Source organism: Nipponia nippon, unplaced genomic scaffold, assembly GCF_047370975.1.
Source record: "Nipponia nippon isolate SJK-2023a ecotype South Korea unplaced genomic scaffold, ASM4737097v1 scaffold_1, whole genome shotgun sequence".
Classification (NCBI taxonomy): Eukaryota; Metazoa; Chordata; class Aves; order Pelecaniformes; family Threskiornithidae; genus Nipponia; species Nipponia nippon.
In genome coordinates this window covers 118,898,572-118,924,353 of record NW_028262290.1, presented here as the reverse complement: position 1 = coordinate 118,924,353, position 25,782 = coordinate 118,898,572, and the positions used below count along the sequence as shown (strand labels likewise).

At 36.5% G+C, this 25,782-nt stretch overlaps 1 protein-coding gene across 2 annotated transcripts in view; it reads right to left on the bottom strand.

The window, feature by feature from the left end:
• The window catches only part of LARS2 (leucyl-tRNA synthetase 2, mitochondrial), an 88,681-nt gene that overhangs the window by 28,345 nt on the left and 34,554 nt on the right, over positions 1–25,782 (bottom strand). For both annotated transcript variants that reach the window (XM_009464466.2, XM_087769231.1), the window contains exons 8-14: positions 17,736–17,843; positions 16,041–16,200; positions 12,644–12,748; positions 9,550–9,665; positions 8,267–8,550; positions 4,908–5,006; positions 2,530–2,667 (exon numbers count right to left, since the gene is read on the bottom strand). In XM_009464466.2, the coding sequence (XP_009462741.1) occupies positions 2,530–2,667; positions 4,908–5,006; positions 8,267–8,550; positions 9,550–9,665; positions 12,644–12,748; positions 16,041–16,200; positions 17,736–17,843 (1,010 nt within the window). The remainder of the gene's footprint in view (positions 1–2,529; positions 2,668–4,907; positions 5,007–8,266; positions 8,551–9,549; positions 9,666–12,643; positions 12,749–16,040; positions 16,201–17,735; positions 17,844–25,782) is intronic.

The window sequence follows — 25,782 nt, the reverse complement described above, 5'->3', positions numbered from 1 at the left end:
AGTCATGGTAAAAGATAGGCACAGTTCTCTTCTCATCCACAGAGGGAATTATCTCACCACAGAAAGAAGGCAGATTAAGTTGGGCATAATTTCTCTTGGTAAATCCATAGAGACTACTCCCAGTCACCTTGTCTTTCATGTGCCTGAAAATTACTACCAGGATGATTTGCTTTAAAATATTCTTGGGGACCAATGTGAGGCTGACTGGCCTGTAAGTACTTTGCATCATCCTTCTTGCCTGTTCTTGAAGTCGAGTTCTGCATTTGCCTTTCTCCAGTCAACAGGGACATTCCCTGATCACCATGACCTTTCAAAAACAATTGACAGCAGCCTCACAATGGTGAAGGCCAGCTCCTTCAGCACCCTTTGCTACATCCCATTAGTCCCATGGACTTGTACATGTCTGGTTTACTTAAGTGATCCCTAACTCAATCCTACTCTACAGCGGGTAGTACCTCTCTCCCTCAAACTCTCCTACTAAGCACAAACCTTGACAGCAAAGGCCAAGGCAAAGATTGTCCTTCACTACTAGGCTCTTTGTCTGATTTTGTATCAGGCTAACACTCTCCTTGATGTTCCTGTCAACGTATCTGCAGAAGCCCTTCTTACTGCCTTCACATTCTTCACTGGTTTCAGTTCTAGATGAGCTCTGCCCTTTTCTAATTCTACGCTGCCTACCCAGTTAATGCTTCCACATTCTTCCAGGGGTAGCCCATCCTCACTTCCCCTTTCCATGCATTTTTTTTAGTGCTTGAGCTCACTCAGGAGGTCCCTTTTCAGCCAAGCTGTGCTCTTTCCATACCTCCTCATTTTCTTGCACACCAGAATGGACTGCTTACTTTGCAAGCAAACCTCCCCTTCCTTGTGGTTTCAAGTTTACAGTGACAATACTTCAGCCACCATAGTTAATGTTGTTTTGAGAGGTGGATGAATTTGACTAGCAAAAGAACATTTTGCTGCTGTGTGTTACAGCTCCACTAAATGGCTGATAGATTAGGATTGTGAAGTCTTTTGTAGAACTGATAAGCCTGAAATTGCTTGCAAGGAAAAGCTCTGAAATTCTCTGCTTAAAGGAAGAATGCCTATTGCAGAAAGGATCTGCTATGAGAAGCCCACTCCCTCAGAGAAGGAGCAGCCTTCCTGCTGCAGCTGTGCATGCTGGAAACAACAGGGTGAAACACAGGTACACAAATCATCCACATCCAAAATCTCAAATACAGCTTTCACTGCAAACTATTTTGCAGGCAAGAATGCGTGATGAAAACGCATCACCTGTTTTCATCAAATGATTATGAAATAACTCAGGGAAATATTCTGCTGGCTCCACTAACTAGTCCATCTTTTTCTGGCGCACAGCAACTTAAGTTCTAGTTTTGTAGCAAAACTGCTGCATTCAAGAGAGTTCAGTGCCATGTATATGTAGGTTCATTTTTTACATCATGTTTTTAGAGCGGATACTAGTAAAGAACGAATGTATACGAGTTGCCAGCTGAGAAATTACTGAGCAGTTGCTCTCATGGGATCACTCATTTTGACTCAATCTATTCAAATGTCTCTGCTGATGGGAGAACTGGACAGAGCATGGGGCAGTATTTCACTATCCTCCCTGTTGCGGCATTCCTGTGATGGCATTTTAGGATAAAAAAAAGGGCAGAATTTCAGTGGAAATGGGGACGTCAAGTTGGGAACCTGAGAGGACAAAGAACAGAACATCAGATGACTCACCTTCCTGCCTCAAACTTTACCTCTAACCAAAACAGAAGATAATGAATTAGGCTATAGCACAATCATAGAATCATAGAATCGTTTAGGTTGGAAAAGACCTTCAAGATCATCAAGTCCAACCATTAACCTAGCACTGCCAAGTCCACCACTAAACCATGTCCCTAAGCATCGCATCTACTCATCTTTTAAATACCTCCACAGATGGTGACTCAACCACTTCCCTGGGCAGCTTGTTCCAATGCCTGACAACCCTTTCGGAGAAGAAATTTTTCCTAATATCCAATCTAAACCTCAGCAACAAGAGTAGTTAAAAGTAATTATATGAAAGTCATTAAATAAAAAATAAATTGACAGCAGATACATATACTGCTTTTGGTTACCAAGAACTGTTTTGCACTGTTCAGCTCCAGTACTGCAGTGAATTATAGGAGTGCTTATTTTTCTACATATGCATGGTTCCACTGAAATTAATGGTATTACTGTGCATGGTTACCTAATTTGAAATAATAGCACTACTCAGAATGCCTGAAGTTGCTAGTTTATGCAAGCTTTTACAGGCTGAAAATCTATAGCAACATTTTATCACTTGCTCTGAGCCACTTAATACTCATGTAATGAAAATGCTATGTATGTATGCATACAGAAAATGCAACTGACTGAGAAACCAAGTAGTTAGCCAAGACTGACAAGCAGGAAAATTTAGGCTCATTCAATGTAATGCTCTATCATCATAAACATGTCCACTAACACTCTTGCTAGTCAAGTGAAATATGAAAGATTTTTATAGAAATATGTGAGGCTTACCTGTGTTTTGTCATCTTTAGGTCATGGCAAAAATGGCTGAAAAACCTTGCATAGAATAAGTGCATAACTGCATGCTCCTTTCCTCCAATGTACAAATCCACAGGCATCCAGTAGTCTGCTAAGTCATTATTAAAGGGCCTGAAAAAGCACAATTATAGAAAAAATACAATATGGAAAAGAAAGATTAGCTCTACTACAGTAGCTCATCCGACTTGACTAGACACCACTATTTACTGAGAGCTACACATGTGTAATAAAACTTTTATTTTGCTATCAGATCTCTTTAATTTTTAAGAAGTGATATGCTTACTAAATTATAGACAAAATTTTAATTGCCTCTAAAAAGCAGATCCACAAAAATATTATTTTCATATATTTTAGGGAAGCAACTAAGATTTCACGTATATTACCTGAGAAAGTGATGAGAATATTTGCTTGCTCTTTAAATGATTTTTTCATAAATACCCTGTGGCTAGCCTTTAAATTTTTTAGTATTTATCAAGTTTTACAAACAATTATATCACAGTGAAAGACAAATGACATGCCCACTCAAAAACAGTTGATCTTTTTTTTTTAATCAGAGGTTTGCATTGTTGCCATTAGGGGGCAATGAAGCAGTTTACTATAAGGCTGCAAAACATTCTGAAGAGTCAGGTAAGTCATCGTACTCTAGCAGAAGGATGCTCTATGAGTTTACAGTAAATTTGTCATTTAGAGCGTATTTACTATGTCGTTAGAGGTCACCTCCATGGTTTCCTGTCATTGCGTGCTGCTTCATTAAATATTGTTAGGTCTCCTGTAATGGGCTCCTGCCATCAAAATACCATTTGTATGTATGTTCTGCTTTAATGTACGCTTTATGGCCCCGTTCTAACAAATTTACTCATTTTGTCAGCTTGTTTGATTATTTCATGTGTAATTTTTGTAATAGCAACACTTTTTTTCTCACAGATGGGTCCAGAAGAAAATCGTGGACCTGGGATCCATGTCTTTAGGGGAACAAATCAGAACTAACTTGTTCACAGGGTTCCAAAATCAACAGAGTTAATTCTCCCAACTTCTAGACCTGTGACATATGACTTACGGAAATATGGGTTTACGTGTACCCAGCTTAGCTAAAAAACCCAAGTAAATAAATCAATATAAAACAGATTTAACTACACTAAGCTGTTACTTCAACAGGTGGATGTTACATCTGACTATTTCATCAACTCCTGGAAAAGTCCCTCTTGTCCATGCACAAAAAAATATTTTAAACTGTCACTGGAGAGGAAACAGTCTGCATAACGTAATAATAAATTCACAGTATTACTAGAAAATAATTAAAATTAATGTGAAATGAAAGTGTTCACAGAAGATATTTCTTTAGTTTAACTAAACTGGTGCTGCCAATATAAAAAAAAATATAATTGGCCCAGCTATACTATATCACTTGGTATGTAGTATGTACCCAGACATTGCTCTGGACAACAAATAAATAAATAAATAAATACCCAAACAGCCCTACATGTCGCATCAATATCTGAAAAAATGCAACTCTCTCTATCTTCCTCAGACTACATAGTAGAGCTGTTCCACTAATTCCTCTTTGGAAAAACCAGTGCTATCAGCAGCGCTACTACAGGCAGACTGTGAAGCAGAAAAACAGCCAAATAACTACATCTATCTTCCCACACTGTCCATGCTGCAGCCACTAATATGCAGCACATGAAAAATCTCCTTTCATTAATTATGCATACAGTCGAAGTGCCGACACGGCAGGAGCTTGCTGTGATGCCACTTCACTTTAGGTCTGTGCACGAGGAAGCAGCAAGAGTTACCAGAATTCAAAAGGAGAGAAACAAGGGTGCTGTTCTTGGCAGCTGTATGTTACACTGGACTATTCCTCTTCTTAGCGGTGGAAAAGCACTGTCTGTCCACACACTGAAATATTCAGTGTACTGCCAGGGAGGGTACACTCTAGACTCGGAGAGAATCGTGGTAGGCTGTCATTCCTGATGGCATCCTCCACTAAGGACTATCTTCAGCTCCTCAGCTGAACGTTTCCTCTGTGCCCTGACCCTTAATGCCCTTTCATGCAAACTTCTGCCCCTTGCCTTGTAGCTCCTGTGCTTACACAGCTGTGTCTACACATCTTGCTCTTGTAGATCTCCTGGCATGGAAGCGACCACATGCCACATTTTTAGAGCAATTCCTAGTCTACCCTGTGCTGTGCTCAGGCCAGAGCACAGGCACAAAATCAGGGCAGCCCAGGGTTTACGCCACCTTCTGCAAAGGCAGTTAGAAGCTAGATGCACCAGAGTGCCTGGCCTCTTCCTTCCCTTCTGTTCCGTGAGGTGGTCTGGCCCACCCGACGGCCCCGCGCCCACAGCCCTCACCTGTCCGCGTTGTGAGGGTCAGTGTACCTCAGGTAGTACCAAGCCGAATCAACAAATGTATCCATGGTATCGACTTCCCGCCGCGCTGCTGCCTTACACCTGAGCAAGAGAGAAAGAGAAAAGCTTTTTTTAGATGAGTGACAAGCTTGGAAAAAAAAAAACATGTACGTACAGAGTGGCCATGAAGATATTTAGATTGAAAACTGAATGGGTCTGAGCAGTCTGAAGAGCGATATGTTCAGAAGCAGCCCAACACAAGAAACAGGGCCCACTCTCCTTCCCTCTCCCTCCCAAACCAAACAGAATGCAAAGCAAAAAGAAGCCAGAACAGCTGTCACAGCCAGCAACAGCGGAAGGCGGCACTGCACCGGGCAGCCCTCTCCACCGTATGTTCCTGGAACTTTTTAGAACTGCCATTTTACAAGAAACGAAGCCAGTCTTAAAGCACAGACAAGCGTACTTTGCCATAAAGTTAATGGGAATTCAATATATATCACACTCGTTAGGTACCAGCAGACAAATAATTTTATAAACATTCAGCAGACGGAGCAGGTGGTTGCCTCTCTGATTGCCTGTACAAAAAGGTCTTTGCAGATTCCATTTATCACCTCCAGGAAAAACAAACCTAGTTTCATTTCAGCTTTCACTGAGATGCAGCAAATCTCTTCTAGACCTTGCAGCACAATTTTAATTTGTGATTACTGCAAATCAGTTTTTGCTAGGAGTTATATTGGCAGCCCTGAAAAACAGTTTTTAAATAAATTTTAGAAGTTCAGGTTACTTTCTGCTAGTTTCTTCCTGAATATAAATTATTTGTTTGTAGGAGCCAATAATCACATTTAATAAACTTCCACTTGTTGTAAATGATCCCTCTTTAAAACTCTTACTGTTAAAACAATGGGATTATTCTAATATAAATAAAAATTTGCAACCTGTGACAAACTTGCACATGAATACCACTGGCTATCTGTAACAAATGTATGCAATTTATAAATGTATGTAAATTTAAATGTATGTATATGTGTAATAAATATACATAATAAATGGGCACTGGCTATTTAATATTTTCCAACTGCATATTTAGCCTGTGATCAGGCTTGATAACTGAACTGCAACATGTATCTGCCTGTCTGCCTGATACTTCAGCTTGGCTTGCTGAGGCAAGTTTAGGAGAGTATCACGAACTAACATTTTCTTTCTCTCTGTCTCTGCCCCAGGTCATTCTCTACCAATAAGTTTTTCTTTCAGTGGGAATAACATAGTAAAGAAGTTTTACTTCTAACTGCTTTTTAATATAGAATAACCATTTTATTAACTTGTACATATAAGCAGAGACTTGGCCAATGTAAAATACTACTGTGTTATATTGAAACAGAATGGCTTTTCAGTCAAAAGCAAGAATACTTCACAGTCATTGAACCATAATTATATCTGCTTCGTGCCTCTGATGCTGTCTGTACTCTAAACGGACATGGCTCACTAAGACACAGACAGCACGGGCATCTTTCAAAATTTATACAGCAGGCACAATACTGTAATCTCATTACATGATCTTCAGACAACTAACACAATTACCTGGACTTGTATAACTATGAATAACTTGGGCATCTCCTCCCATTTATGATGGCTTACGTTATTGTCACTCAAATACTCACAGACTTTCGTATCTTTCCATCTTGCTTTCCTTATTAAATGCAACTAATGAAAAAAAAACTATTACTGGAGAGAAGGCCTAAAGGAAGAGACGACGTAATTTCTCAGAGCAAGGAAAACCAAGGAAGACTGCACGCACAAAGGCAACAGCTCAAAGGATTTGAAACTGTAGCACACATGCTGATGAGCAATACTGAAGATAGCTGTCAAACAGGTGAGAATTAAGAAGCCAAATGAAGGTGAGAATTAAAAAAAAAAAAGTTAATTTCAGCAAACTACCACATTTTAGGCTAAGAAATGAATCCTGTACGCCTTTATTTTTGACTAAACAAATGCTTTTGATTAACTTCTAAGTAGGGCAGCCACAATAAATATCCAGAAACCATAAGGATTTGTTATACAAAAGTACCTTGTTGCCTGGTAAACAAAAAATTCATTTTTGAATTAAGACCAGGAGTAAGCCAGGAGTGCAGAATCAAGAAAATTTTTCAGTTGAAATTAGTAATTGTAGACCAAGGCATTTCTAGGGCTTTTACTAAACCTGTGGATCTTGTTTAGTAAGGCTTCCCTGCAAGAGTCACACTTTAAAATATACTAACTATATGTAATTTAAATAGGCATACCTGAGAAGAAATTTTCTATGCAGAAACATGGAAGTAAATGTGTGTTTTACATAGAACACGTTATCAACAAAGGTCAAAATACATGTTCCCAGAGAACCACAGAACTGCTGTGTGTCAACTACCTAATTAGAAACAAAACCCACACTGATATTCTACCCTGCAAATGTAGAAGTACAGAAGTAGAAGTGAGATGTTATGAAACTGCTGCATTATCAATGAGACCCCTAATGCCATTTATATGTCTGACTCCCCTGCCTGGCAGCCTGATAACATACTTCCCATTTGGTCAGTCTGTTAGCAGCAGCATTGCATTGCATTGCTGATGAAAAACTTCTCAGGGATAACTCATGTTCTACCAGTTCTTCTGCAGAACCTGTATGCAAACTCCAGTGTACAGAGTATCTAAGCAGCCCTCAAGATTAGACAACTGATTTTCATGACATATCTCTCAGTACTTAATTTAGGCTGTTTTATTTCTTAAACAGCTGGACTACAAACAATAAATATTACAACACTGACAAGATGCATATACTTACTACCTCTTTCAATCTGAATTACATGTTGTCATCTCTAATATACAGTGAATGTGATTCTTCATGATAAAGAATTGTATAGCTGAGGAAACACTTTATTGTTGGACTACTGCTAAGAAAATGAACACGATATTAGTTTCCTCAACAAAAGGAAATAATTCAATAATTATTATAAGCTTTATATGAACTCTGTTGGTAAAAGATAATGAAAATTCTTGTAGTAAATGAAGTGAGAAATACTGTTAAGAAATGGAGGGTAGGGAAAAAAAAATCATTCTCGTTTCCCTTTTTTCTTTCCTCCAACTTAAAAACAGTGAGCTTTGCTTCAGCTTGTTTATGAAGAAATAGAAGTGGGCGTCTGTGTTACAAAAAAGGAGTTTTACAGAGTATATAAGAAAAAAACCCCTATGCTGGGTCAGACTAAACACCATTCTGGAGTAGTATCCTGGCTCAGAGTGGTCAGTTGTCAACACTTAGAGAAAGAGCACAAGAAACACGCAGGTAACAAAGCGATCTCTCCCAGTCTGCAGTAAGTACAGCATTGGCTTACCTCGGGCAGGAACAGTTCACCCATTCTGAAGCAGTTTCTAAAGGTGAGGCTCCCTTTCCCGTGAAGGTGGTTACGCTGGGCAACACCACAGGTAAGTCTTCATAAGGTACAGGGACAGTGCCACATGTCTGGCAGTGAATGACAGGAATAGGTGTTCCCCAGTACCGCTGTCGAGATATTAACCAGTCTCTTAATTTGTCGCTCGTTAGGTCTCCACCTATTCCTTTATTTTTGGCCTGCTGGGTAATAGTTTTTAAAGCCTCCTGACGAGTCATGCCTGTGATCTGATTAAAAAAACAGAGAAGCAGAAGAAGAAAGAAAAACATTTATTTGCTGCCAGTGAAAATGCAAGAACAGCCAAAAAAGTCACAAATGCAGCTTCTGAGAGTCAAAGTTTATGAGCCTCATATTAATTTTCCCCTTCCCACTGCTTAACATCATTCTATCTAAGAGACGATTCACACACCAGTTACTTGATTCATTTAAATTCTCTTAATCAAAGGTTAATGTTCTTGACGGCCTGAATAGAACAAGGCTGAGAAATAGCCCAGTAGACCCCTTCAACCTTTATTGGCAGATATTTGCATTTACTGCTGTTATTTTAATCAACTGCTGTATGCTGAAATTTCCAGAACGCAAGGTAGAGACTGACGAAATGTGGATGGTGAAACAGCTTTCTTTTTCCTGCGTTGATTTGGTGTTTTTCTATTCTTGCTTTCAGATACATCCTAACCACTTAGACCCTACCTGTCATGTAACAGAACATCAGCTTTGTGGCTGCTATCAAATGCATTTTTTTCAAGAGCTATAACACCATATATATTTTATATTTAAATATAAGATTTCTATGTCACTTCAGGCAGATATGTTACCAGAAAGGCTTACGCCACATTTCAATGAATATGTGGAAAAAAGGACTAATAAATTAATATTTCGCTTAAAAACGTATTGAGATGATGAAATAAGAATCAACTTTTAACATAGGATCAGTTATTCAGTTTGCATTTTAAAACTCAGACCAATGCTGTAGCTTCTTCTCCTGCACAAAAGGAAAAAAACCTCATTTTATTGCTACAGAAGAGCCAACATATTTCATCATTAAATTATTCCTAGAAATTTGGTAGTATAAGCCTGGCTTGATTCTTAAAAAAAAAAAAAAAAAAAAAAAAAAAAAAAAAAAAAAAAGGCCTTTAAACATACAAATCATTTGGCACTCTTGAGAAAACAGATTTAGTTTGCATTGTTATTCTAAGTTGGAAAGAACTCCATACTTGTATACCCACCTCCCCAGAATTAATGACTTTCTCCAAACCATTTGGCAATGTTTCAGTGACTTCAGTGAAAGAAATGCCCAGACTCTTAGCTACTGCAGCATCTTCTGCACTTGTACTAGGTATTCCTAGGGGGGTGGAAGTATAAAAAAAAGCAAATTAGTTCTGGGATTGACTAACATGGGTATCAATCATCAACTTGCGGATAAAACATTTTATTTCTGTGACACTCTCTTTAGAATGACTTATGTTTGCCCAAAGCAGTTTAAAAATCTAAGAACAATAAAAATGTTCTAATGTTCTTTAAGCAGTGAAATTCAAGCAGCAATAATTACAAACACATTTTCTCAGTTTCTCTGTAATCCAAGTATTAATCAATGTCCCACCACAGAAAAGGCTGAAAATCAGATGGTTCAGGAAAAGCTACAAAATTTGGATAAATAACAAAAATTTGCAATACAATTATATTATCTAAATATACTATATTTAAATAATAAAAATTTAAATTATATTTGCTAATATGAGAAATGAATACTAAACAAACAGTGTAAATAGTCCTCTTGTTTCAATAGTAAATTTAATCTCTTTCTAATTTCATAGTTTATTAAAATGTACCACAATACAACAGTCTCTAACATTACTATCCCTTTAACTTATTATAAAAGACATGAATTGTTTATAATCTCAGGAAAACAATTAAAATAACATCAATTTTCTATTCAGAATATCACTACTGAGAGCACTTCCTACTGCTGTTCAAGTCAGTTATAGAAGTCACAGTATTTAAGGCCCCTGATGCTATCTTCCCTTTGCATCTTATTATTTGGGTCAGTCATACATCTTGAACACAAGTTCCTCTTCTAAGTCACGTAGACTTCTTTTTATTATAGCAATTTACCAGCACCATAAAATGACACGCTATCGTTAAATATTTCTTACTCATATTGATAGATGATGACATCTTCCCTCTGATTTTGCTGCATGTATTTTGAAAGATACTTCGTTCTGCTTTGGAGATTCACACCCTTCAGGGTGAATTAAGAAATTTCTTAACTTTATTATTACATGTATTCTGACATAACACTGAGATACTAACAGATTTATTATTTCCACTGGGAGATACATTTTTCTGCATATTTTTTTTCCTTTCAGTGATAATTTATTTAATATTTTGAACAATCTTGCACAATTGCTGTCCCCTTTAAAAGGCAAAGAAACTTATTTCAACAAGTCAATGCCAACATTAGGTTGGGGAAAACTACAGACAGAAACTCTCAAAATATTGCTGAGCACATTAGAATTATTAACATACAAACTACTTCATTCAAAACCAGCTTAACAATCATCTTTGTTCAGGCAGTGAAATGCCTGCTATACATTAACTCTGTCAATATATGGAAGTTTGGAAGCAGATAACTAAAGAAAACCAGGCAAAACTGCCCTGTGACAAATAACTCCCTAACTAGCAAAATACGGAATCGCTATTTTATCTTTCCAGGAGATGTACGCTCTTGCCATTTGAAGGCCCTATTATGGAATAATGTATGTATCTTAATTTGTCAGAGAGCCCTGCAGCCTGCAACAGGTGGCTTCACAATATGCTCTACAAATGTAAAAAAAGCGGGCCCCACTTTTTGGTTTTCCTTCTTTTGAAAAGATGATGCTATTAATGTACATTTGCAAAGCTCAACAGCTGGCATCCAGAACTTCCCGGGAAGAGCTGAGCTGTTCCCAACAGACATAAGGACAAGGTACGTGCCAGTGAGCAAGTTGGAAGCTTTTAATGAAAAATATGATTAGGTATCTCAATTATTTGGCTTCTCTTACATGAGCAGAGGTTCTGGTTCTCAAAACCAGATTCATTCCTAAAGTGCGAGATGTGGGCACATTGTAAGTAAGGTATAGAGGCCAAGTGAATCATTTCTATCAGCCTTGTGAGGGTCATCCAAGACGTTTTTGCAGCGTCAGCTGGTTTTATTCAGTCCAGTTGTTGTGCAGGAGCAGCCAACATCAGCACTGGTGTAGAGAAGAACAAGTAGCTCCAGGACAGGACAGATGTATCAACAACAGGGAGGCACAACAGGGACTTAAGGGATAAGGATGTAGTGGAAAGAGGGAAGAAGATACAAAGAACTATTTTCGTATTAGGACTGGCACAGAACATCGCCTACTCATTGCAGCTGAGACCACAGCAAAACACAACAGTAAACAAAAAGCTTGGTGGGTGCTACTGATGAAGATACACTTTGCAGATTAAAATGGACACAATTTTTAAAAGTTAATACAATTTCTAATTTTACTTAGAAGGACAATCACATCATCTAACCATATGTACTTAATCACCTAAGTTGGGGGGCTAGGCTCCCTATGCAGGAAAGGAGTAAGACAAGCTGCTTCACAGGATGACTTTGAGAAGAGAAGCCCACTCCAGGCAATTCAGAGTATCCTCTAGCAATGCCCTTCCCCCTCCACTTATGGATGCTCAGTCCTAAATTAGGTGCTTAAATTATGGGAATGCTTCCTTTAGAGATAAAGGGCCCAAGATAACTGTCCAAGACTACCTGAACAGAATTATTACCTATTCTGATTTCTTTTACTCATCTCGAGACAAATATTATCAGATAAAAGTCAAACTTGGAAGTTTTGTACATTTACTGCCTGAAACATTTCTCTATAAGGATGCACATAATTTATGTAAACATAAGACAAAAAACAAGCTAGAAGTTTGGGTTGTTTGCAAAATGTTTATGTCAAACAATGGTACAGTTCTGTTTTGATTAAAGATGGTGAGAGACAGCCAAATACACATGCACTGTAGGTAATCAATCCTCTTAAGATAAGCAGATCCTCAAATTTAGCTCATTAAATGTACTAATTTTGTAATACTTCCATTAAAATTTATCATCCTGTAAATCTCTCCCCCAGACAGATTCCACGTAGCTACTTTTCCCTTCCTTCTTCACTACTGAAGAACAGTATTGAAGAACAGGATTCCAAAGTCCAGAAGAGAGACACCGTGTTCAAAGATTTGCCACAACAGTACCTGGTGCTCCAACACATCAATTGAAAACTCAACTATTTCACTTACACATTAAATGTCACATACCTATTTTAGTATCGAGAAAATTCTCAAAATTGTTTTTTGCTGAGATGACTACAGGAATCTCCTGATTGGTAAGCAAATTCACAGCTGTCACTGAAGTAAGCGTGTCTGAAAACAAACGTAATGATCACAGTAAGTAAAATATGACAGAAAATATGTTAAGAGCATTACTTACTATTAAAACTCAGTTTATCTTAAACATGTATGAAATTTAAATTAGAATTTTGTTTAAATAAGAAAGAAAATGAAAAGCCTAATCACATTTTGAAAAAGTTCAGATGTATTAAAATCTTCAGTAAGTCTGACTGATAAATTCTCATGATTAGAAAACATACTTATAACAAACACCTGAATAAAAACAGAGTAAGATTTGGACTAGAATAAAAAATAGTGAGTCCTTGACCACTACGCGTGTGCTGCAGAGTTGAATGAATTGGCTCTAGTAAGCCCTGAATTATATAGTAGCAGACATTACAAAATTAGGCAAAAAAAAAATCTAGTTATTCAGATGAAACTGAAGGGCAGCATGTATACTATGCTTATGATTTGCTTTCTTACAGAAGAAATACAAAGCATGAGAAATATTGACCAATGTAAAAAAAGAAACCTAAATAACCAATTGATTTCCAAACAGAATATTCATATTCATATTAGAGATGAGGAACCTAATGTCCACAGGGAAGGGGAGAGAGAATAGGAGAGAATCAAGGGTGATAAACTGGAATTGATATACAATGTGTAGCTTTGGTGGCTCGGCAAGAAGAAAATCAAATCTGAATACTCCAAGTTTTGAGGATTCAAACCCCACATCTCAATTTGGGCCTGTTTCAAACTTTTTCAGTGCCTTTACGTTGATGATAATTAAAATAATTAAATAATTAAAACAATTAAAATACAGACTACTAAGAGCTTCCTTTCATCTATCTTCATACCTAAGCTGAGGAAAGTCTCGGTCTTGTATTGCTACGCATAAAATCTGCTTGAAATAAAATAACAGCATTTTAGACAATAGGGCTACTATATCTCATCAGTCTTGTTAACACAAACAATATATTTATTTATCTCTGATTACTACTTTTTCAAATTTCTGATCTTTGAGATACCCATATTCTAGACAAAATTTCTCACATTCAAACCACTGCACCTAGCTTTCCTCCTCTGTTTAAAAAATGTACAAAAGGAATCATTTCCCTCTTAAAAAGCAACTAAGCAAAAAGTCTCATGAACAGGATGCTGAGTAGGTAGGACAGTCTGCTTTTAAAAATAACTTCTCTCTTCTACCCAGCAATAATTTTGATTTTATGCTGGAACCCCAAATAATAACTCCGGTTTACGAAGGCACTCTTTCTTTTGCTCATTTGCTCACATCATTATTATAATAGCCATAAAGAGATGATATTACAGTTAGAAATATAAAAAAAATGTATGCATAGTATTATAATGAGTTAATGAACAATGTAAGGATCAAATCTTTATCTCAGATACCTCACACTGACAAAACTAGAAGACTTACCAGATTCTAAATTAACATAAATTTTGCTAGGCTAAAAAAAAAGAATGTTTGAAAACCAGTTGCTCACCTCTATTTAAATAATAATAGCCTAAAAGACAGAGCTGTAGTCCAAGAGTAAAGGTATTAGAACTTTTAAGTTACTTTGACATACAACATCTTTTTTTTCCTCTCCTAGAAAACATAAAAACATACCCTCCTAATTATTTAAATGAGAACACAGTGAAAAAAGGGAGTTACAAGACTATCTCTGCTGAAAAGAAAACTAAAATTTTAATGTTACTAGTGAATGTTTTAAAAAAATCTTGGTTAATGTGAAAATATGGTCTATCCAAGGCAATCAAAAATCTCTTTTTACTTAAGTGCCATTGTTGGCCCTTTGTATGTACCACGGCTGAAATGGAAATCTGAAAGTCCATGTAGAAATTTTTCTCCTTTATATTCTCTTCTTTGGAAAATACCAGTCTGTGCCTTTGAAATGCTAAAGAAATACTAAGAAATATCAGCCAATTTCAACCCAAAAATGGATATAAGTATATTTACGAGTAGCAGAGTACACAACAATAGCAGAATTACAATTCTGGAATTGTGTCCACTTTAAAGCCTCTTTTTTGGCGTCTTATGGCTGTCATTATTCTGGATGAAAGTTTCTTAATTTAGCTCAACCAAAAGGTGAAGTTTATTGTTAACAGACACAAAAAAAGCCTTTCAAGTATTTTCACATAAAAACAATATAAAAAATACATTGTAATCCTTACTAAAAACAAGTTTTGCACCCGTATGGTTTGGCTGAAAGCACAAGATCCAACAAAGATACAGGCACGTACATGGATGTGCGTTTCTGGGGTTAGTGCTTTGATTTGGCTGAATTGGAAGAAATGCAAATTTCTTCCTTTGTTCCTTAATAAAAATTCTCCAAGCTTTGCTCAGCTCTGAGACAAGGGCTCTACATACTCAACACATTCAGGCTCCATTTTTTACTGCTAGCAAGCAAACCTTATTAAGGTTAAAGAAATGAAGCACTCAAAAATAAAGTATGTTCTGCTCAACCATCACAATTTCCCACAAGATTCCTGCTTCATTGCTGTTGACATCAGATGTTATATAGACAATGAAGCCACATGTTTACCAGTAAGGTAAAAGTAAATATTGAACACCAGCCTGAAGTGGAAACAAAAAATATTCAGTATACTTTGTATTTACTCTTATAATTTTCAGGTTTTCCAAACAACAAAAAAATAGTAGGCCAGAGATGCTAAATAAAGGCAGAATTGGTGGTAGGAGCCTTCAGGAAACCCATCAACACCAATTAAAGAATTACTTCTTATTTGTATCCTCTGTACAAGCTGGGACCTGCCATAGGACTACTCCTAATTTACTCCATTAGAATCTTGTATTAACTAAGGATCTGCACAGCAGAGTATTGTTTTGCTATCTATCAATGATCCAATTTGCTATGTATTAATGATCTCTTGCCCTCTTTATATTCCCTATGACAGGAAGAGATCATCGTTGGTGCAAGAGTTGGTTCTGCCGTCTTTGTGCTAATGACAAATTACCATATAGCCATGAGATTTTCCAATGGGCTGACACAGTCAGAGTTGGACTATTCAGTTCTGGTACATGACGAAACAAGAATCTGTTCCATTGCTTTTATATACTATGAAGTTTTACAGCCATTATAAAAGGAAGAATTCTAACGTAGCTGCTGTTACTGTATCTGAAGCCAGGACAGGCTGATGTGATACTGTTTGACATATACAAAGAATCAAAAGACCTGTTCCCTCTCAACAGGAACAGCTCATGCTCAGCTTGACACATATTCTCTGAAGATTATTCTCTAAAATTGTTACTCTTCTAAAACAAAATGCAGTGTGAGAAAAATATTACCTTTCCCTGGGATGAACTCTCTCTGAAAGACTTCCTTGAGACTGCTATTCCCATGCAGCAGCCTGTGAGTCGGTAATATATATAAATGGGAAGCTCCATAAATGGCTTCAGGCGTATAGGTGTAAGCTGCTAGCTTCTCTTCTGTTACTTTACCATTAACCTGAAAAAGAGCAAATATCCCTGATTAATTTATTTTTTTCTCCATTGGAAGTGCAGTGGTTTTAGATTCCCCTTCCTTTTTATGCAGCTAACAAATACACATCACCCTGTAGAAATACACAATTCTGAATATCAAAGCCAGATGCATTCCCACTATTGGGAATTTACAGAATCAAATCTTGACAAAATTTACTTTTAAGACCTTGAGAAAGTGGCTTTACAATCTTGCCTCAGTTTATCCAAACACATATATAAATATCTATATTCTAAAGCCATATGTAATATTAAATCATGCTACTGAGCTAGATTCAACCCCTGGTTAAGTAACCTGGAATCCTTCTATTTCCTTTTAATATGCCCTGTTTCCAAGAAATGGAAATGAGATGTTACCTCTGAAATCTAAAGAGAATTTAAGATTTTCTCAGCTACCAGGCTTTCTACCACACTTCTCTGATGAAGTCAATATTGCAACTTAGGTACAGGAATAAAATAATAAAAGGTGGCACAACATTAAAACAACTGCACATAAAATTAGAGTAATAAACCCAGAAGACTGCTTAAGAACTATCACCCAGCACTATCAACAGGCTTTATATTTTAGGTCAATTAACTGCGGAGTGTATGGGGGTCTTAGAAGGAGATTTTTCTACCACAGGTATTGATATGCATTTTCAGAAACAATTGACAAAAACAACTTAATACAAAAATGCACCTTCTAGCAGCATGCAATTCAGAGGTATTAAGAAAGTTTAAGCTGTCTTAATTTGAGGTTCCCTAAAAGTCAGTATTTTAAAATAAGAAGTCACTGTTAAACTGTTACACCGGAATAAATGAGCACAATAAAGCTTTGAAGCCCAAGGGCTGAAATTCCATCAGGGTCTCTGAAAATCTCTTTCGTCACCATCATATTCAAAAAGCCTTTTGCATCTCTTCAGAAGGACTTCACATTTTACCATTTTTCTCTAGATGATTGTAATTCTCGAGGTTTCTCTTTCCTTCCTCTCATTCTATCCAGACTTCTGTGTAGCTCCATCACTACCTAATTGTCTGGTTTTCATTATTTTAATTCCTGTGTGTAATAAATGAAATAATGGACAAACGTCAATAACGTGGCTTGCCTGAGGTCAGCTGGGGTCTGACAGAGAAGGTGCTGTGCAGAGCGGAGCTAAAGCCCAGCCAGACCCCAGCTGACTTGTGCAGTGCCACTTGATACTGCTCTTGGTACTGCTCCCCTAGATGTCCTGGCGTTCAGGAATGCTTATTAGCTGGCATGTATTTTGGCACAAATACACACAGCCAATTTGCATCCGATGTTGCACTTGAACACACAAACCCTTTCCTAAGGAGGACAGCAGGGAGTATCTCTTCAACCCACAAGTGGTGTTCTTCAGGATCTGTGCTGGTCTGGGCATGAACATACAATAATCTCTTTTAGTAGGTTTCAAGCTTTTTAGATCTGAAAATCCATTCCCATCACGCATTTCAAGGGTTGTGGTTAGACCAAGCAAGATAGCAGCATTGAAATTTCTGACTTACCTTTAGCAAGAAGTCAAGAGAGCATCCAACACAGTCACCTATCCAATTTGCTTGCATTTCTTTTATACCATACCACTCAGGGAGATCGGACAAAGCATCAAACATAGCCTAATGCAATAAAAGAAACAATTAGAACATTCAGCTTTTGTAAGCATACGAATTAAGACTATGGGTTTAATTATAACAAACAGCAAAATGATATGGTGCTGGTAAAAACACAGAAAGAAGTGTTTTTCTACTGCTGCCGCCCCAAATTCATGTCTTTGAGAACAGAATTAACATGGCGCAAGACAAAGGTATGATGTCTGCAACAGAGATCCGATTGTTATTAAAAGAGGCCTTCCTTTTGAATGGACTAAACCTTAAACACAAAACGAAACCCTTAAATGAAAACAAACACAGAAAATATTCCCAATGGGGGTAAACTGTGGGAAGTGTAAGTGACCTAATGAGCTGAACAAGACTACTGACACATAAGAGATGTGCTTGCAGGTATGAAGCCTGTGTTTGAATTAGTTGTTCCAGACAATAGCCTGGAGATGGCAGTCAGACAAAAGACATCTACATGTCCTAAAATTTTCAAGCTCTGACTTAAAAATGTCAAAATAAGAGTTTCCAGCTGCCTATCTATTTTTCATATTTCATATTGATTTTTTACCAAGCACAACAGGCTATAAAATCGAGTGGGATCTTTAGGTGATATCATCCTGTACGAAAAAAACCAAACCCAAACCATAATAATAAGGGTTCATATTAAATTCAAAATAGATATAATAATATTATAATAATATAATAATAGTACAATACATTACGCAGCAGAGAAGAAATTAAGTGTTGGCTCCTTCATTAACCATAATGTCCAACAACCAACCTGTAACTTCCATGTATAATTATACTCAGCAAGAGATATATCCATATATTTACATACTTTCTGATGTGTGGCATGGAACCGTAAGAGACTATTCCAAGTCAACTAATGTTTGCCTAAACCATTTGAACAGTATGTTTTTAATAAAAGAAATCTATAAAAAAGTAAAGGAGAAGACATACAAAGGGATGGATAACTCAAAGCTCATCTCATTTTTCAATTCATTTGTGTTATGAATACTCCATGACTGTCCAAAATCTTTACTTTGGCAGAAGAACAGCCAGAGGCATGAGTCACTCAGACAGATGGTGGATATGCTGAACAATTACAGTTAAAATCTAAGAATAAGGCAACATGTTGAACAATTTTTCCCTCAGCTGTGACTCCCAACATCAAATGTGAAAGCTCTTTATTATCTCATTAATTGCTCACAACCTGCAAGGATGGACAGTAGCTATTATGCGCTGCTCAAATTAAACAGTGGGTAGTGAGATAATTAGTGAATATACAATTCATTCTTTTTCAGCTGTTGTGTTTTAACTACGTTCTTAAATATTTTCAGAGTGAGATGCATAAAAGACATTATAAGGATTACTTTCTAGTTACTGCTCTGTTGTATATCTATCATTCAAAATACAACACAGGGCATGTCCTTCATAAATCATAATATTACACCAGCGCTTGGGATTATTATTGCTTTCTACATCCTGAAGAGTCAAATTAATTTTCTGATGATTTATAAATAAAAGAATGGTAAGGTTTTGGAAGGTTTTTAATCATACTGTAACTTTAATAAGTTGTAGCTCACAATTGCAAGTATGCTATATCACAGAGAATTCCAAATTCTCATTGTTCTCATTAATTTTAGTGTTCCAGAGACTACCGAGCTTTATCTGCCATGAATAATCCATGTACATATACCCCTACCAAAGAAGAATGAATAACTGGAGATATATATAGATATAGAGATATATACACACAATACTTGGACATATTCTTTGTAAGAATTTTAAGCATTTTAGAAAGAATGAGATTGTGCCAATACACACAGAACTGGCTGGACACATTAGCAGATTTTTATAAATTCTCCTGCTTGCATATCCATCCTAATCTACATTACAGTTTGCTGGCAGAAGCAGCTAAATGGGCATGTGCTTTGCTGAAACTATACAGTCTGTAATTGCTTGCCAGCAAAACTTGCTAGATGTTTTTTCATTGCAGGATTAATACATCAAGATCCCTAATACCAGTGTGATAATGATTTTAACTCTAGTTAGTTGGCCTTATTAGGAGCTATAGGCTACAGTTTGACTTAGCCCAATTTTTCTCTTGATAATGAAATTGCTTCATGCAGCTAAATACAGTAAGAGCCAACTTAGCTTCACCTGAATGAAGATAACAAAACTTATTCTGCATGATGACACAGCCTAGCAGAGTTTGCAAACACAAACCCTTCACATCCTAATATGCACATGAACAGTAGTGCAGTATGATAAAAAAAAAAGAACCAAAAACACTTCAAAAATTTTCAACATGGAATTATGATTCTCTGTTCTTTTGTACTCAACACACTACTTTGGCTGGTGAAGTACAAAATGAACAACATGTAAAACACAAACACTTTACACAGTGTTACAGAGGCAAAAATATCCAGTATGTATACTGCTAGCATGTTAATAAGTGTTTCTGGATGGTAAATTAACCTAGGATACTCACTAACAGGAAAGTAGAAAAGCACATTAATTCTTACACACACTAATGCATTATACGTTCAAAATTCATCCATGCAAATTAGGAGGTTTTTAAAAATTGCTTAAGGGAAACCCTTTTAAAAAACTTTTTGTTTTCACATCCAACTGCACTACACCCTGCAAAAACATAAATCTATAAATATATGTTAAAACTATTATTAATTTTTAAAAGTTATATGTAGCCTGTTTGGGGATACAAAACTCTTGAATAGAAGCTGACCAACGCTAGCATAGAAATTCCTGAATATTATAAGCTAGTGTTCGAAAAGTTAAATATTAACTCCATGAATTTTGCTTCCACGTTTTTTTTTAAAATGACTGTCATGTTTGGTAAAACATCTTATGACTCATTCAAGTACTCCCACGAATTCTGCTCCAATTATTATTTTGCAATTACTGATATGATTCCTTAAACAAAAATTCGGACCCTTAAGGGCACGTACATAACTCCTAGTCATCTGGGCCACAAGTTTGGTAACTAGGTAACACAGAAAAGACAATGAACAAGATTCCCAGCACGTAGGCAAATAAACAAAAGTAAAACCACGTTGGATTCTGCAAGGGACAAAGAACAACAGCAGCATTACAATTCAGTAAGCAGAGAGTGATAAACTTATCAAATAAACTCCATTTTCAAATTTCAGATGATGACTTAATAGCGAGAAACTTGGAAACATTAGGTAGCAGAGTCTTTCTACTTCCATTTTTCATGGCTCAGGAAGAGATGATAAAACTTAAAATGCAAGCGTCTAATTACAGGAGAAATGACTCCTATCTTAATTAAACACAAGTCAAGGTAAAGCATAAATACATTTTGGCAGTCTTTCAGATCTAAAGATAGACAGAGTCAGGAAAAAGCTAAAGAAATCAAAGCTACCTTCAGGGATAAGAATGACTTCAAAGCTCTTACACCTTTAGGAAAGTTTGACTTCAGTGCTGGAGAAGTTGAAGAGTCAGGATAAGCTAATGTTTCACAGGACTGCTTTACTTTTTCAAAAAACACCTAGAAAATTCTGGCATAGTTAGAACATGAAAGTCAACCAGGTCAGATGATCAGAGTCACAAAATCAAGATGAGTTCGCTGAAAATTCATCACACGCAACGATGACCAAGTCTGAAACTAGAAGTAAAGCATCTGAAAGTGGAAAACTGATCTCACATATCCAACTGTTTAGTCTGTTGAAGATTCATAGAGAAACAGAACTTCAGTTTGGCAAACTTCAGACAGAAAAAAGTACATAAAATCCAAGAACAGAAGTGCTTTATAATTTCCCAAGACTATCTCAACTCCAAAAGTCCCCCTCCTGCTTGTAGTTCAAAGAAGGAGGATTCTGCTGATCACCTAAAAAATTCAGTCTCTGACTTTGGGAACTAAAATTTTTAGTATGGTCAATGCCTGCCACTGATTTTACACTTAGTGAGAGGATTTCAGTTCCTCCATGACAGTAAATGAAATAAACTAAAAAATCTAAATATAAGCTATAAAGCCAAATGTTTACTCTGTTTTCAATGAAGACACTTTAATGAAGTTTGACAAATTTGCAACATAACAACAAGAGTAAAATAAAAAGGTCAGCAAAAGGTTTCATTTCAAAAGCATCCAATTCATTAGCAAAATAAAATTGTCTTCCACTAAATTAAAATAAAATTAAAATAGAAAGCTTTGCTTCCGAGGAGGAGTCAAAGAAATATTTAAGATCTGTTTGGATTAAAATGATATTCTTCACTTTATTTGATCAAGTTCCCAAAAGAGTAACCAAATACAAACTAAAAATTACACAAAATCATTTAATACAACTTAATATATTAACTAAAGTACAGGAAATTAAAGTTAGGCTGCCCACTGTTTTATTTTGCACTCTATTGCCCCGTTCCAACTGTGATTACGCAGTACAGCTTCTGCTGGTATTCAACCTCTTCCTGCTTTGTTCTGTTTTTTTTCACCTTCAGTAGTTTCTGCCTGTACTATCGTAGGTTGCTCTTGACTCTTATTTCCCATGTGTGAAGTATACTGAAAACATACATTAGAAAGAAGCAACAACACAGATACTGTGTGTGCTTAAAATTCTTTCTCGTAAATGTCTGAACCATCAGAGTTTTTCCCTCACTTTTTCATAAAATTTATGGTCAACAAACACCTCTGGTTTGACTACGTAGAACTGAGGCAAAGAAATGATTCCTCAAAAGCAAAAAGTAAAGCCAGCGTTCTTCTCCAGATTTGCTCTCCAGAGTTCTTCTCATTGTAGCAATTACCAAAGAGAAGAAATTCCCTTTCCAATATAATGAAGCATATCTTTGGGATAAATGAGTAATTGATTCCATAAATATAAAAGCTTTATAAACCATTTGTTATCATTTTTAACAGTACCAAGCATTCACTGTTTGGATTAATCTTATACCAGCAGGAACTTTAAATTTATATTGCTGTAGCATCAAATGAGATGCTGTGTTTAAACTAAGGTGAAAAGATCAGCCTGGTCTGGATATCCACAAACAATTTTCTGTCTTGCCAAGCTGAAAAAACAGGTGTCATTTTTTTATTAATGAAGTGCTAAGCAAGCTGTGGAGACAGTGCTCTTGGTCCCTGTCCAGGAGAGAGCTCTCAGCCTGACTCAAGAGGAAGAGTTTCAAAGCGAGGTTTATCAGGCCCATTCTGTTAGAAGAAGACAACTATGAGCTAGACCCCAAGTGTGGGAAGTGAAAAAATCACACATAAAGCATAAAAAAACTGTAAAGAGCCGGCATTTCTCTTCTCCTCAATGATGAGGCATTACCTCATGCTATGAAATCTAAAGTACTGTCAAGACTCTTAACATCCTAAAATGCAGTACTTCAGTTTCATTACATTTCATTACCATTCTGCTGAATATCTCAGAAATAAAATAGAAAATAAACAATCAAGCAAAACACAATTACGTAAAACAATTCCAGTTCTAGTTAGACCAGACAAAGGGGCTGTCAGATGCAGCACAAACCCAGAGAAAAGCTGGAGAAGAACTGGTAAATCTTTTGTTGTTTTCCCTTCACAGAGTTAGCACCATGCTAAACATCTAAGTTCCTGTGCTTCACAGAATGTGAGAAGGATTTGTCTCTAAATGTCTGTACAAAAAACCAAAACCAAACCTATAACAAATAAACAGTAAAGAGTACTACTTATCTGTATGGAAACTATAAATTAGAGTGGCAGAATTTTGTAGGCCCTTTCACTTTCCCCAGTATTTAAATTAAACATACATATACTATCTTACTGCTGTGCAAAAAAGGGAGATGATTTAAGGCAGAACTTGAAGTTTCAAAGTTGCTTCTATTTTATTTTGTTCAAAAAAAAGATTATTTTCTGGTTATTTGGGTGATTTTTGAAAAGTAAAATATGAAAAAACATTGTATAAAATTAATTTAGGAAGAACAGGGACTATGCAAAGACTAACCTTACAGATTCTCATTTGAGGACTCAGTTGACTGTACATAAAAAAACCTATCATAGCAATTTCCAGGTACACACAGAAAATACTAACATTTACAGATAGATTTTTCCAATGAATCTGCCTACAGATTCAGCTGGGTAACCATAGCAACTAAATGTTTTAGCTTAAACATCTTAAATGCACAGACAACAATTTGAATAATAATGCCATCAGTTAAGGCATTATACTTTTATCAAAGAAATCTGTTAAAAGAAAGATGACAATTAAAATGTTCTTTAAAAATCCATAAAAGCTGCTAGACCATTTCATATGTTCTTCACAGTTTAAAAAATGGGTCATGATGACTTTATTACTTTACATAACCAAAATGCTTTCTGCTAAGCATTTAAAGCATGGTCAATACTTTTGCCCTTTGAGAAGAAATCACTGCCAGTGGTAAATTGCCATGTGAGCAAACGCTGCTTTTTTTGTTTGCATTTTTTATTTCAAGAAAGGACTATGAGCTGGTACAGTAACAATAAAGAAATCAAAACAAATCCACAGAAGATGATTCCTCTGGACACAACAGAAATCTAAAGAATAGCGTGTGTAGGAATGAAACACTGACCTCTGTAACACACGAGATGATTTCACAGCCCATTACTGATCACGTAACTCCTTTTTGCTATTTGACTAGTTATTTAAGCACTGCAGATGAAGATTACCCTTACTTGTATTTATTTTTATTAAGGTTGTGAGATACAGGAGAAAACATAAAATGATAAATGGGTGACAGAGGGGAACATAGATGACTAGAAAGATCATCAATATGCAGTAGAAATAGGTTGAATAGTTAGAACAAAATAATTTATGGATGCTCCAAGTAGAAAATAAGTTGTATGCATACGTATTCAGCCATTATTACTAGCTGGTAATTTGCATGAAGAATTAAGGGATAGCAGATTCATTAAATGCATTTTAAATGGAACCTTGTCTATGAAACATGGTTATGAAATAAAGACTTACATTTTCCTCTAAGCCACACAGGAAAGGAGTTACTTACTGGAAACAAAGCTTTTTTTCAACATGCTTTCTCACTATGTCAACTTAAAGAAAACTCAGGGGTAACTTCTGGAAGGAATAGGTAACAGATTTGCAGAGAGTCTTGTTGCAGAAAAAGGGCAAGGAAGGTGGAGCTTTCTGACATTTGGTCTTGAATTTCTGTAAACTTTTCAGAAGAAATAATAGTCACCACGGAAGGTGCATGCAAAAGGTGACCAGAATCAAATGGCTCTCCCCATGAGATACCAAAAACAGATTAAGGCCTCACTGGAAAAAGATGAGTGGGGGAAGTAGAACACACTTAAGGAATACTAACCCTCTAAGTCTAAAAGTAGCCAAAGTGGGAAAAAAATACAAATCTTCCCCAAAATGTGCAAGGATTAAATTACTATCAGATAATCTCTCAGTGCCTCCCATTTTTTAATTTCAAAATAAAAAGTAGTGAAACTTCAGTGGATAACAGAAATCTAGCCATACAACTCACTGAAAGCCTGATCCACTTAGCTCTCTACCTTCTCCCAAACCTATAAGAACATCTCGCACAAGGAAGGAATAAATCCGCTCTGTGCCCATAATGTGAGATAAAGGAAATAGAGGGCCAGGTGAGTTCTGATATGAATTATGGCAGTATGGCTCAAAGACCTAAAAGCTACTCTGTACTGACAGAAAACGTAGGTCTTCAGATGAGAATGATTTTGACCACGCTAATCTGGCATCATCTTGCCTTAACCTTCCGGACACCTTCAAAACAAGCAGAACTAGACAGAAGATGTTCAACAGGCAATTGTCTCAGAAATGGGGAATAAAGACCTCAGGGCCAGACAAGTTCTGGAAGGGGAAACTTCTATTTCTATGGGGTTTTTTTATGCAAAAAAAGTTGACCATGGATTTGAAATCCCCAGTGGGGAAGGAGTCTTGAGGAATACGCTAGGAAGAGCGATTGCTGTAACCATGGTGTTTAA